This window comes from Brassica oleracea, chromosome C1, assembly GCF_000695525.1.
Source record: "Brassica oleracea var. oleracea cultivar TO1000 chromosome C1, BOL, whole genome shotgun sequence".
Lineage (NCBI taxonomy): Eukaryota > Viridiplantae > Streptophyta > Magnoliopsida > Brassicales > Brassicaceae > Brassica > Brassica oleracea.
In genome coordinates, this window is record NC_027748.1 from 36,986,868 (window position 1) to 36,999,262 (window position 12,395).

At 33.4% G+C, this 12,395-nt stretch overlaps 1 protein-coding gene across 1 annotated transcript; it reads right to left on the bottom strand.

Annotated features, from left to right (window-relative positions):
* Positions 1–9,583: 9,583 nt before the first annotated feature.
* On the bottom strand, positions 9,584–11,077 carry LOC106300928. The gene is made up of 5 exons (XM_013737198.1): positions 10,981–11,077; positions 10,816–10,882; positions 10,620–10,710; positions 10,082–10,146; positions 9,584–9,916 (listed from the first exon to the last, which is right to left on the bottom strand). Exons 1-5 carry the CDS (start codon positions 11,001–11,003, stop codon positions 9,713–9,715), a joined length of 450 nt encoding a protein of 149 aa, XP_013592652.1. The 5' UTR covers positions 11,004–11,077; the 3' UTR covers positions 9,584–9,712.
* Positions 11,078–12,395: the final 1,318 nt, after the last annotated feature.

Consider the following 12,395-nt stretch of genomic DNA (forward strand, 5'->3'; position numbering starts at 1 on the left):
TTCAGTTTCATACCTTAAACTAGTGAGATGACTTCCTTAGCACACAGAGTCTTCTCCAACCACCCACAATCTCAAACGAAAGTAACCCACCAAGAATAGTATGCTTGAATGGCTCTATAAACCATAAAAAAAATTGAATCAAAAGCTTGAGTTTTTTGGATGAATATGGAGGTAAAGTGAAAGAGATGTTGTTTTTAGTTCATAACAAGTGAGAAAGAGAGAGTGTAAGAGTTTCAAATTGGTTGTTCATGGTGGTTGGGGTATTGATCACAATGGCAATCTTGTAATTACTTGAAGATGATGAGGGTGAGAGAGTAAAAATGTCATTTTCGGAAAAAAAAAATAAAAAAAATGTGATGGTATTTTCGTGAATATCATGAACTTGTGGGGGTGAATAGGACAAAAAAAATCCAAGAAAAGCATGGGTTAGTTTTAGGTTTGACTTTGAGTTTTGAGTCAATCTTGCAAAAAGCCCTACAAAATATCCGTAAATTTTGATTCGATTCATTATATTTTTGATTTAAACCAAAAATTCGGATATTCATAGCTCTACCAATCAAAATAAATACTAATATGCAATATCCATAAAAACAAAAGAAATCGAAAATACTAATATTTTTTAAGAATGAAAATCTGATTCGATCTGTTATATGCATAAATATGCATTTATATACATATATTCAAACAATTATATATATAAATATTATATTTTATATAAGTTGTACAATATTTTTATTTACTGAATTTATTATATTACTTATTAGAATTTTTAAAAGTAAATAACTTATTCTTTTTGTAACAAAACTTATTATTTTTACTGATCGAATCATAATATCCGGTCAAAATTCTAAATTTTTTTGATATCAGTGGACTATATATCCAGATGACTACGGAACGAATCAGATAGCTAATTATTTGGACGATACAGATCAGATAACGAATACCTCCAAAAATCCGGATATCCAATTTGTGCCCATCCCTCGATATTATTCACTTTGTACATTTGTACTCTTATTGAATCCAAATGCTACCTAGATATATTTTTCTAACAATCAACAAACCTAAAAACATCAATTTTGGCATTAAACACTCTATACTTGTAGTCTTCTTCGTATGGAAAAATTAAAAATTGTGTAGCGAATTCTTTTCGCAAGGAGATCCGTCTGACTATTTCAAAACATCATATTAAAATACACCATTTGTAGCAAATTTAACATTCTCAAAAAATAAAATTCATTAACGTAGGTTTAGACAATTTAGTAAGAATATAAGATAAATGGAAATATTTTGGTAATAAAGTACAAAAAGTTGTTAATTCTATTAAATATTCTCTCCGTTTCACTAAGATAGATGTTTTAGAAAAAAAATTGTTTCAAAATGGAAGTTTTGTGTTTACTATAAAAAAAATTGCAAACTTCAATAATATTAATTAACTTTATTGAATTATACTATTGGTTAAAAATTATTAAACCTTGAAAATTACCAAAAACGATATATTTATTATAATAGTTTAATACTTGTGAAGACAATAGAAAATCTGTTTTCGTGGAATGGAGGGAATACTCGACTGCCACTTGCTTCCTTCTTAAATAAAGTGACTAGAAATAAAGTTTTTCATTTTTCTTCAAAACAAATCAAATCTTATGTTATGTTGAGATAGGAAAGATATGCGTTGATGTTTTACGTCTATATACACTTTTATTAAACTCTTACGTCTCTTACTAATTCCAGAAATTCAATACAGTTTTGATTACAAGGTAAATTGTTGCCACCTTACCAAATAAGCCCAGAGTCGTTCAGATGGGATCATTATAATCCTAATTAACTATATCTCTACATAAGCTTAGTTAGTTGAATGATAGCACGTTTTTAACTTAGCCATAGCTATATAATACTGTAGCCAACGAAGGGTTTCCGATTGGTTGTAGGCCGGTGGAATAATACGATCTTAAGAGCTTAATAAGCTTCATGGTTGTCTTGCTTCCATGCCCAAGAATCTTTCCAGTTTTAGATCTGTTGACTTGATTATTAGCTCATAACTAATTAATAGCCTCTAATAAAGATGCTCTTAACCTTATAATTAACCATGTTTACAACGAACATCTTCAATACATGTATTTATTTATTAAGAACCCTTCAACTCGATCATTAGCTCATTACTACTCAACAGCTTTTTAAAAATACAAGAGGGCTGAATTAAAAAGAAAGGTATAAGACCGTTTTGGTAGGTTTATTGAAGCAAGACCAAGACAAACCAAACCGAAGACATTTGGCTAACAAAAGATGACCGGTACAGCTTTACTATTTGGTTAACTTTTCAAAGTTGTAAGAGTTCATACGATGCCACACACAACATACTAATTTATTGTAAAGAGAAGAAACATGTAGGAACTCAGAGGCGAGCCCACTCAGTAAGAAGGGGTGTCAGCTGATACAGGTAAAAAATCAAATCCCCTATACATCAAAGGAGAAACACTTTTAAAACTTATTTTAAGAGTTTATTGGCAAGGGATGTGACGTGGTGACTTGGCTTTACGAAAAAATTTTATTTAGTAAAACACTTAGGTATCACGCAGAGAACGTTTCTCACCAAAACTGTAAATTTAATGCGTTTACATTAACATTCCTTTAAAGAATTTCATGTCATCTATACTTTTCTCGACGAACACTTTTACGTGATAAACCTTCAGCTTCAAGTTTGATTAGTTTATTTATCAATCCTCTCAATATAACCATAGCATCAATAAAGATTGCTTATTCCTCTATACGCTTCTGTTAAAAACAGTAACCCATCTGATTTATCGCCATTAAGTCGACAGATCCGTAGAGACGACAAAGAGATGAAACTTTAGTACGATGCCAAGTGTTAATGAAAGAACCCTTTTATCCATACATGCTTTCATGCATTTAGCAGAGCACTCACGTTTTTGAGAACCGCCTTGCTGAAAGAAGACGTTGAAAATCTATTTCTAGATAAATGTGTCGTACTCGGTTTTGTTACTGCTCGATGAGGTGATCTCTGTTTCGAGGAGACTGAATCACTGTAAATCGTCTCGGCTTAGTATATTAGTCTTCTCGAGTAAGCAATATAAGCATGCGAGTGTCAACACCTTCGCTGCCATGAGAGCTATGCATTAGACGACCCTGAAGATGAGAAGAAACATCCGGGAATGAACCACTAGCAAGTCTCACGTACTGGTCGCATCTGGAACAACCTTTACAATTTAGAGGGTCAAATAACCTTCAATTTATTTTATTATGCAACTATGTTTTTTTCAATTTAAAGGAGCTATACTTTTTTTTTATTTCACACAGTTATTGTTTTGCTTATAATATGTTATTGATCCACCATTTTTTCGATTTTATGTGTTAAACCCCTAGTTCCATAACTGCTACAACGTGATAAGCGAAATATAAAAAAATTATTTTTCAAAACTTCTTCTCAAACTTGCAAACACCATATATTAACTTTTAATATTAGTGAATTCATTATAAAAAGTCTTAAGCTTTGCCCCTGATAACAATCATACATTTAGTTATATCTAACTATCGCTTAAACTATACCTTATGTTATACATAATCATATACATAATTTCAATATTAATATATACATCTTATCCGCACAAAGCGCGGATTAATATCTAGTATAATTTATTGCGTAAAATTTTAAATTTACCAAGAAACAAAATATCCATGTGGGGGCATGCGCTTCGCTGGTACCTCAGCGAGTACCTAGTGAATTTAAAAAAAAAGAAAAACAAAAACCGTAGAACAAAGGAGAGAAACATAGGATCGACTCTTGGGGAAGAGACGTCAACCAATCCCCTACAGACGGTAAAGAAAACGTGTCATCTTACTAATAGTTGTTGGCAAACAATTATTACATCTGTAGCGGTTAAAGTATTAATGGAAGAAACTCATTTGCGATTCTAACCGTTGAGGATGGCCTCCTCCTGGACTCTGACACCACTTATTCCAGGTTCGATGCTGTATAAGTCAACATTTACCTTTTTCTTTTACCTATTTCAATAGCTTTTGTAATTTGTTCTTTGAAAGGACAGTTTTTATTGGATTTTGAATTCAATAGAAAAAAATTCCGTGCAACTTTTAAGGTTTATACGTGTATGTAATATTATTAGAGAAATGATCTCAGATAGCATTAAACCAATTTTTTCTTCTCAACTTCAAGACCAAAAAACATAAAAATGTTTCATTTAATATGAGCATTTACCATTTTACCCTTTTCTTTCTTTAATTACATTTTTTCTGAAAATTAAAATCATGAATCGACGACGACAGCTTGCCTCATCTCTGGCGTCGATCATCTCAGACGTCATTATCTCTGGCGTCGATCATCTCGGCCGTCATTATCTCCGGTGTCGATCATTTCAACCATCATCATCTCCGGCGCCGCTCATCTCCATCGCCATCATCACCAATTTAATCGTCTCCGCCTTCACTCCGTAATCGAGCTAAGCGTGTTTGCTATTTGTGTGAAAAGTCAATTCTGAAAATGTTTCTCAAACTAGTAAACTACGAGTCTCTCAACGGAGATGTGAAGAAATATCACTATGCAATCAGAGGTTCTCTCTTGATCAGAAAGCTTCTTCCTTTCCTGAATTTTCCGAAGTCAAAAGGGTGTTGTTATCTTCATAGTTCCAAGTCTATTATTTGTGATTTTCATCACTTTCTCTTATTGTTTATATCACTGCTTTTCTCGTGAACACATGTAAGCAATTGGTTTGGTTTGCAAGAAGGATCCTTAAAGTGGTGATGTTAAAGTGCAAAATTTTCAATATTGCACTCCTAAACCTGTTTTGAAATTAGCAAATTTAGTAGATTCATTGTTGGGTTTGTGGATATCGAAGCATATTCTTTCAGGTGAGAATCAGGGCAGTGTCGGTTCCATCCCGATTCCGGTGAGCAGGAGTTCCGATCAGTTCTTGGTCCTACCAGAAACAAACTGCAGAGGAAATTACCAGAGATGAAACTGAAAAAGAAGAAGAAGAAGCACATGAAGTCAAAATATGAGAAAACAAAGAAGCTAAGTACTCCGGCTTCACCAACTACAACACTTAAGCAAAGGAAAACCCAAAAAGGAAAGAAGCTTTTTGTTGCTCAGGCTCGCTCTCAAGGAATAACATTGAGTAGAACTGTTGATGCAGAAGCTTCTTTATTGGTTAAGACCCGTGGTTAATGGCAGGTATGGGCAATGGTGATCATTAACCCCAGAAACCCGACTGGTCAGTGTCTCAGTGAAGCTAACTTAAGGGAGATATTGTGATTCTGTTATGACGAGATATTGGTTCTTTTTAGAGACAAAATGTATCAGCAAAACATATACAAAGATGAGAGACCCTCATCAGCTCCAAGAAAGTAATCATTATTACACTATGGAGCACATGTGAGAACAATACTTTGTCTTTAAAATATTTTGATGGATTTCTTAGATAACATATATGCCTTATAATAGTATCACATTAAGATTTTCTTAATAAAATTCCTGAAAATACTTCAAGACAGCTGAAACTTCTGATACTCTCAAAACTTCATTGATGTTTCTACACTAATTGAAGTAGTTTTATACATCATTTAAACGTTTCCTTTGTTCCTATTTGCAAAAAAAAAAATCAGGAAAGAGATCATGAACACGTACAAAAGCTTCCAAAAAATTACTTGAAAACTCCAAGATTTTGAGCATGTACCTGCTGCGACTGATTTGGTGTAAAAACTGGAGTCTCAGTACTCAGTTGAGCTTTTGGAGAGGCAGGTGTCTCATTTGTTGCCTATGTTCCCATCTGCAAAATAAATAAGGAAGGAGGTCATGAACACTTACAAAAGCTTCCAAAAATTATACATCAGAGGTTTGGTGTCAAAGCAAGTTACATAATTGAGCAAGTTCATGTTTCTTCTCAGAATACTTGTCTCTATTGGTGCCACTTGCAGCTACCAGACTTTTCTGTTGTATCAAATGTCTTCAAGAAAAAGCCGGATTCAGAACAATCTACTGCTGAGCTGGCTTTCGAGAAGGTACGTCTTTTTGTACCATCTCTATTCTATAATTATTTATTTGTTAAAGAAGAAAATACTATTCATGTTGAAGCTAGGCATTCACCCTTAGGGTGATGATAATGATATAACTGTGGATCAAGCTTGGGATGACATCGTTCAACGCGTTAAAGTATATATTCTTTGATGAAGTTAGTTCACTAATACGGATAGCTTTATATGTTTAACAAATATGTTTAAGTTTTTGCCATTATTAATGTTGTAAATTATTTCCCTTACAGTTTCTTTCAGCTGATCATCCTATAGGAAGCCACCTTAGAGCAACATTGCAAAGGGATGGTTAATGTCACGGTTCAGTTCATGTTTTGTCATCACTGCATTTGATACAAAGATCAATTACTATAAAGTTATCAATCCTTCAGTTAGTTGATTAACTCTGTTTGTATGTAGATTAATGCTCTCTATTTGATATGTGTTCTCTGTTTTGTAGACAATGAACTATATTTGGTGATTTCTATAGTCAATGAATTTTCTTATAGATTTTGATTATGTTGTTTTGTTTTGGTTGTTCTGGAAAATTAAGTTTCAATTCATGATAGCCATCCAGAACAAAGACTGTCTAACATTCCTTACACGCTTTTGATTCTCTTCGAAAACAGACTTATGCAAAAAAACACACTCATTTTATTTTCTGGAAACCCATCCTGAAAGTTCCACAAGCTATCCTAGATAACATGTGTGTTTTATAATGATACCACATTTAACACTTTCTTGATAGAATTACTAAAAATGCTTCAAGCTATCTTATTTCCATGTTCTATGTTTAATTTATGTTCTCTGTTTTGTAGACAATGAACTCTATTTGGAGATTTCTATAGCCAATGAATTTTCTTATAGATTTTGATTATGTTGTTTTGTTTTGGTTGTTTTGGAAGATTAAGTTCATATTCAGGATAGCCATCCAGAACAAGGACTGTATAACATTCCTTACATGCTTTTGATTCTCTTCGAAAACAGACTTATTCAAGAAAACACTCATTTTATTTTCTGGAAACCCATACTGAAAGTTCCACAAGCTATCCTAGATAACTTGTGTGTTTTATAATGATATACCACATTTAACACTTTCTTGATAGAATTACTGAAAATGTTTCAAGATATCACATTTCCATGTTTTCTGTTGTAGACAATGAACTCTATTTGGAGATTTCTATAGCCAATGAATATTCTTATAGATTTTGATTATGTTGCTTTGTTTTGGTTGTTCTGGAAAATTAAGTTCCAATTTAGGATAGCCATCCTGAACAAGGACTGTCTAACATTCCTTACACGCTTTTGATTCTCTTCAAAAACATAATTATGCAAGAAAATACACTCATTTTATTTTCTGGAAACCCATACATGTGTGTTTTATAATGATATAGCACATTTAACACTTTCTTTATAGAATTACTGAAAATGCTTCAAGCTATCCTATTTCCATGTTCTATGTTTGATATGTGTTCTCTGTTTTGTAGACAATGAACTCTATTTGGAGATTTCCATAGCCATTGGATTTTCTTATAGATTTTGATTATGTTGTTTTGTTTTGGTTGTTCTAGAAGATTAAGTTCCAATTCAGGATAGTCATTCTGAACAAGGACTCTTTAACATTCCTCACACGCTTTTGATTCTCTTCGAAAACAAACTTATGCAATAAAACACATTCATTTTATTTTCTGGAAACCCATCCTGAAATTTTTACAAGCTATCCTAGAGAACATGTGTGTTTTATAATGATACCACATTTAACACTCTCTTGATAGAATTACTGAAAATGCTTCAAGTTGTCTTATTTCCATCATATATGCAAGAACAAAAAACAAGAGCTAGCTATGTAAACCACACGGATATATGATTTCTCCTATCTCACATTCACAAAACTGTATGTGTATTATCTACATGATCTAACTACGAAGTATATGTATACCATATTGATTAATATGCATAGATTTGCATACCTATATCTTGACTCTGACGTGTGTATCATCCTCAGTGACATGTGTATCATCCTCTTCATCAAGCCTAGTCCATCCGAAATCAGAATCTCCCATCTTGTTTCTATCTTGCGTAAAGAAGGAAAAATACCATCTGATTTTCTGGAAGGCTTTCCTGAAACAATACAAATGCTTCTTGAAATTTTTATGAACTCTAGACAGCTTCACAAGCACAAGCAACAAGAGACTCATAAGAAAATTCAAGAGCCTACCAAAGATATCAACATGCCTAAGCAGAACAAGACACCAAGCAAAAAAGTTTCAAAATTTGTTACCATCCAATTTTCTGGAAGACTTCCCTGAAACTACACAAATGCTTCTAGAAATTTTTCTGAACACTAGACAGCTTCACAAGCACAAGCAACAAGAGACTAACAATGTCATAAGCAACATTTCCTAAACACATTACAATAGATGCAAACAAACAACAAATGAATATGTAAGCAGAGATATAAAAGTAGAAATTAAAGAAGAAATCAAAATAACTTGTCACTTAGGAAAGCTAAGCTTAAGACAGTAAGAGTAGCAGCAATGATGGCAAGAGGTCGGGAGATAATAGCAAGACCTGAGTGTTCAACACAGCTCCAGAGAATCATTAATCATATTTCTCAATCAATGCTTTAAAAATGACACAGAAAGGCTTTGTCATTCTATTGAACATGTTAAGGGCATAAACCAAATCCCATCAAGATAGAAACTTTTGGAGAAGATAAGATGGATTACCTTAGCTTTTGTACTGCTCAAAGTGAATCCTGAATTGCTTTGTTCTATATGTTCAATTAATACAACAAAACAAACTTATTAGTTCTCAAACCATTATCGTTGAAGATTGAAGCCTCATATTTGAATCTCAAAACTCTAGACTTTGGAATCATACCGAGATGGCGTTGGAGAATCAAAGCTTCGTGATTTCGTCGGAGTTGATGATAGTGCTTGTCGTCGTCGGAGTTGACGGAGAGAATATAATCAAAGCTTTGTGCTTTCGTCGGAGATGATGACAATGCTCGTCGTCGCCGGAGTTGATGGTAGTGCTCGTCGTCACCGGAGTTGATGACAGTGCTCGTCGTCTTGGTGCCGCCGTCATAAGAGTGATATCGTAGGAGAAGACGCCGAGAGAAGACGCGTCTTTTTTTGTTAGATGTATTATTTATTGAGGGTATTAGAGTCCTTTGAACAGTTAATGAATGTTATTTTTGTGACTTTTAGCTTTCCATCCTATTTCTGAGACAAAAACTAAAGAATGCTATTACGGAGAATTGCCCATATTATTATATAATGAATTATTTAAAACATTTTTTTATACTGTGATCCAGGTAAATCACAACCACGGTTGGGACTCAAACCTGTGCAGAAAGCTTTGAGATTTGATACTGTGGCCGGTTCAATGCAAACAGCTTCCTTGTTATAGCAATATTTGATGATTCATAGAAAATTAGTAGAACAGAAAAATATTAATCAGTAAGATATTAAAGTTTTTTTTATTCAACTATAGAAAACCACATTATATATGATGTGTAAATCACAACATAATGTCAGAAGCCACAGTTACCAATTGCTATGATTGGTTGGATACATACACACACACATGTATTACATATTTGACATTACCACTCCTGATCAGAGTCCGGACAAAGAATCTGCGGAGTGGATATTGATCCTTTTCAGTTTCACTTAATGTGGAAAGGTAGTGAACCACAGCAATGGAAGTAGCCGTCCGCGTCATACCAAAACCTCTTTGAGATCTGAGCTTCTCTGATTAGATATTCACCCCAATCTTTTCCCCCAAACTCTTTGTGTATCTCTCGTGCATCAAATGTATTTGATTTCCTTTCATCCCTTCTATAGGTTGTATTCATCAGCGTGACATGTAGCTGCAAGAGAAAAAAAAAAGGGAACAGAGGCATGAAGGAGCAAATATGAGACCATATTACTTCACTCATTCTCTCGTAAACGAGAGTTTTTTTCAGTTTCAAATACAAAGGAATACTCAAAAGGCAAAGGAGTAAATAATAAGAGTAAACAATAAAACCATTTACCTTCAAGTGTAGCTTTGCATCTCTCCCAGCAAATCCAGCATTCGCAAATGCATCAATGATAGTATCTGAATTAGGGAGTTAAAAGAATTCGACAGATCTTGCAAACTGAGACTAGGATATAAATCCATGTGGATATAAACTAACTTTTCCTAAATTGTTTTGCAATGAAATAATACAAAAATACTTTTTATATTAACTTGTAAAAGACTATAATACAGCAAAATAGTATATTTAGCAGAAATAATATTTACCTGTATTTTCAATCACAAAGATTATTTTACAATCTTAGAGTAAATAATATAAAACAATTAAAGGATATTAATAGTGATTTCGTTTTAAAAAGGATGTGCCATTTATAATAACATTTCATAATTAATAAAAAGCTTTAAAACATTTATACTAAGCATGGCTTTAAATATAAAAATGAATTTAGAGGTATGTTGAAGATGGTATGAGTCAATGCTTTAATTTTTTTTTTGTCTATCTTAAACCAAAGGGACATGAGTAAAAAGAATAAGGTTTGGAGATAATAGGATGCGACAAGCCCTTAGCAGCCGGTCTTCATCCCCAACTTCTTCAACAGGTGCATAAAGCACGCGGGTTTTCTCTAAAGATCCATTCATAGAACTCTTAACAAGAGAAAAACATACAAACATTGGGGATTAAGTTAAAGTTTATGTTTCAAGCCACTAGAAATACTGTAGTAACGTAAAGCCAAATATGTTCCATCTTACCAATCCTTTAAGTCGTATGAAGACAGGACGGTTATCCAAAGCATAAATCACACTCGCAGAAATACTCCTAATTTTCAAAAAGAAAAAGATAAAGACCTCAATCATCAAACCAATCCTATAAAAGATGCATACAATATCTCTTAACTCACAGGAAACTAACTCTACCTTAAGGATATCCTGAGCTGCATCCACAGCTTCCTTGTTTACTAGCCTTAACATAACCACAGTCAAGTGTAAACAATTTGGCGAAATAAACATCCTGTTTTCGATTCCCATTTCTCTTTAATGTCAAAGATGTCATGTCATGTCATGAAAAAAAAATTATATTAAACGCTACATTATTAATTTGTTTACTTTGGTTTTGTTTGATCTTACCATCCAAAGAGCTCTGAAACTTCAAAGGTTTCTTATCCTTATTGTCACCCAATATAGAATTCCGAAAAGTCTCAACCTTTTCTTTAAGCTCAGGGTGTATGGCTAATGGAAATGAGATAAAGTGTGTGTACAGTTCTCTATAAACTTGTACAATCTGATATACCAACAATTTCAAGATTTCAGTGATCATCGTAAGTAGGAAAGAAAAACCAAGAACGAGATTGGGGATTAGGCTGATGATTAAGAATCTCAAAAATAGATCAGCAAACCTGTTTGCCTTTGGAGACATGTGGACTGGGATGATCAGTGGAAGATCCCCCGTGATTCCCTAATGATAAATTCTGCTTTGACGAGTCCTTGAACAAATCTGTTTTCACATGATTGTCATCCGATCGATCATATACACAATAAAACTACACAAGCATAATCCAAAAACGTACTAGCCGAGAACAAGCAAGACAGAGAGAGATAATTGTACCCATAGCATGATCTAAGATTTTGCCGCGTTTAAGACTTTCCAGTTTCTCGTTAAAAGTCCTGTTTTCGAACGTATAAATAAGACGTGGTCGACGACCCCACCAAGATACAAGGCTTTTCCACTAAGTTTCATGATACAAAGCTTTTCCTTTTTTTTTCTCCGTGGCACAACGGCCTAGTAGTTCCTCTTAATAGAAGCAGTTGCAGCATTTGAACCCCGCTTGGTGAGATGGCAGCAGAGGTGGTGCGACCACTGACCCACTTGCTCCTCTCATGATACAAAGCTTTTCAACTAAGTTGTTTTCTTGACCAAAAAAACATAAATGAGAGTTAGTCGACGACCCACCAAACCATATCGTGAAACAAGGCTTTTCAACTAAGTTTTATGATACAGTAGAAACTTTACGAATTAATAAATAAAATAAGTTCATTTCTCTCAAAATAGCCATTTTTAAGTTTTTGTTACAAAAATAGATTTCAGAAAAGAAAATGACCAAAATATTTTCTTTTTATTTTGAAATTTTTAATTTTTATTTTTAAAAATTTGAAACTCTATCCCCAAAACTCCACCCTTTAACTTTAAACCCTAAGTCTAAATTTTTAAAATTTAAAACCCACCTCTTATTATTTTAAAAATGTATTTCTACTCTTTAATAAAACTTATTTTGGTCATTTTCATCATTGAAAGCTATTTTTGTGACAAAAACTTAAAAAAATTATCATAGGCA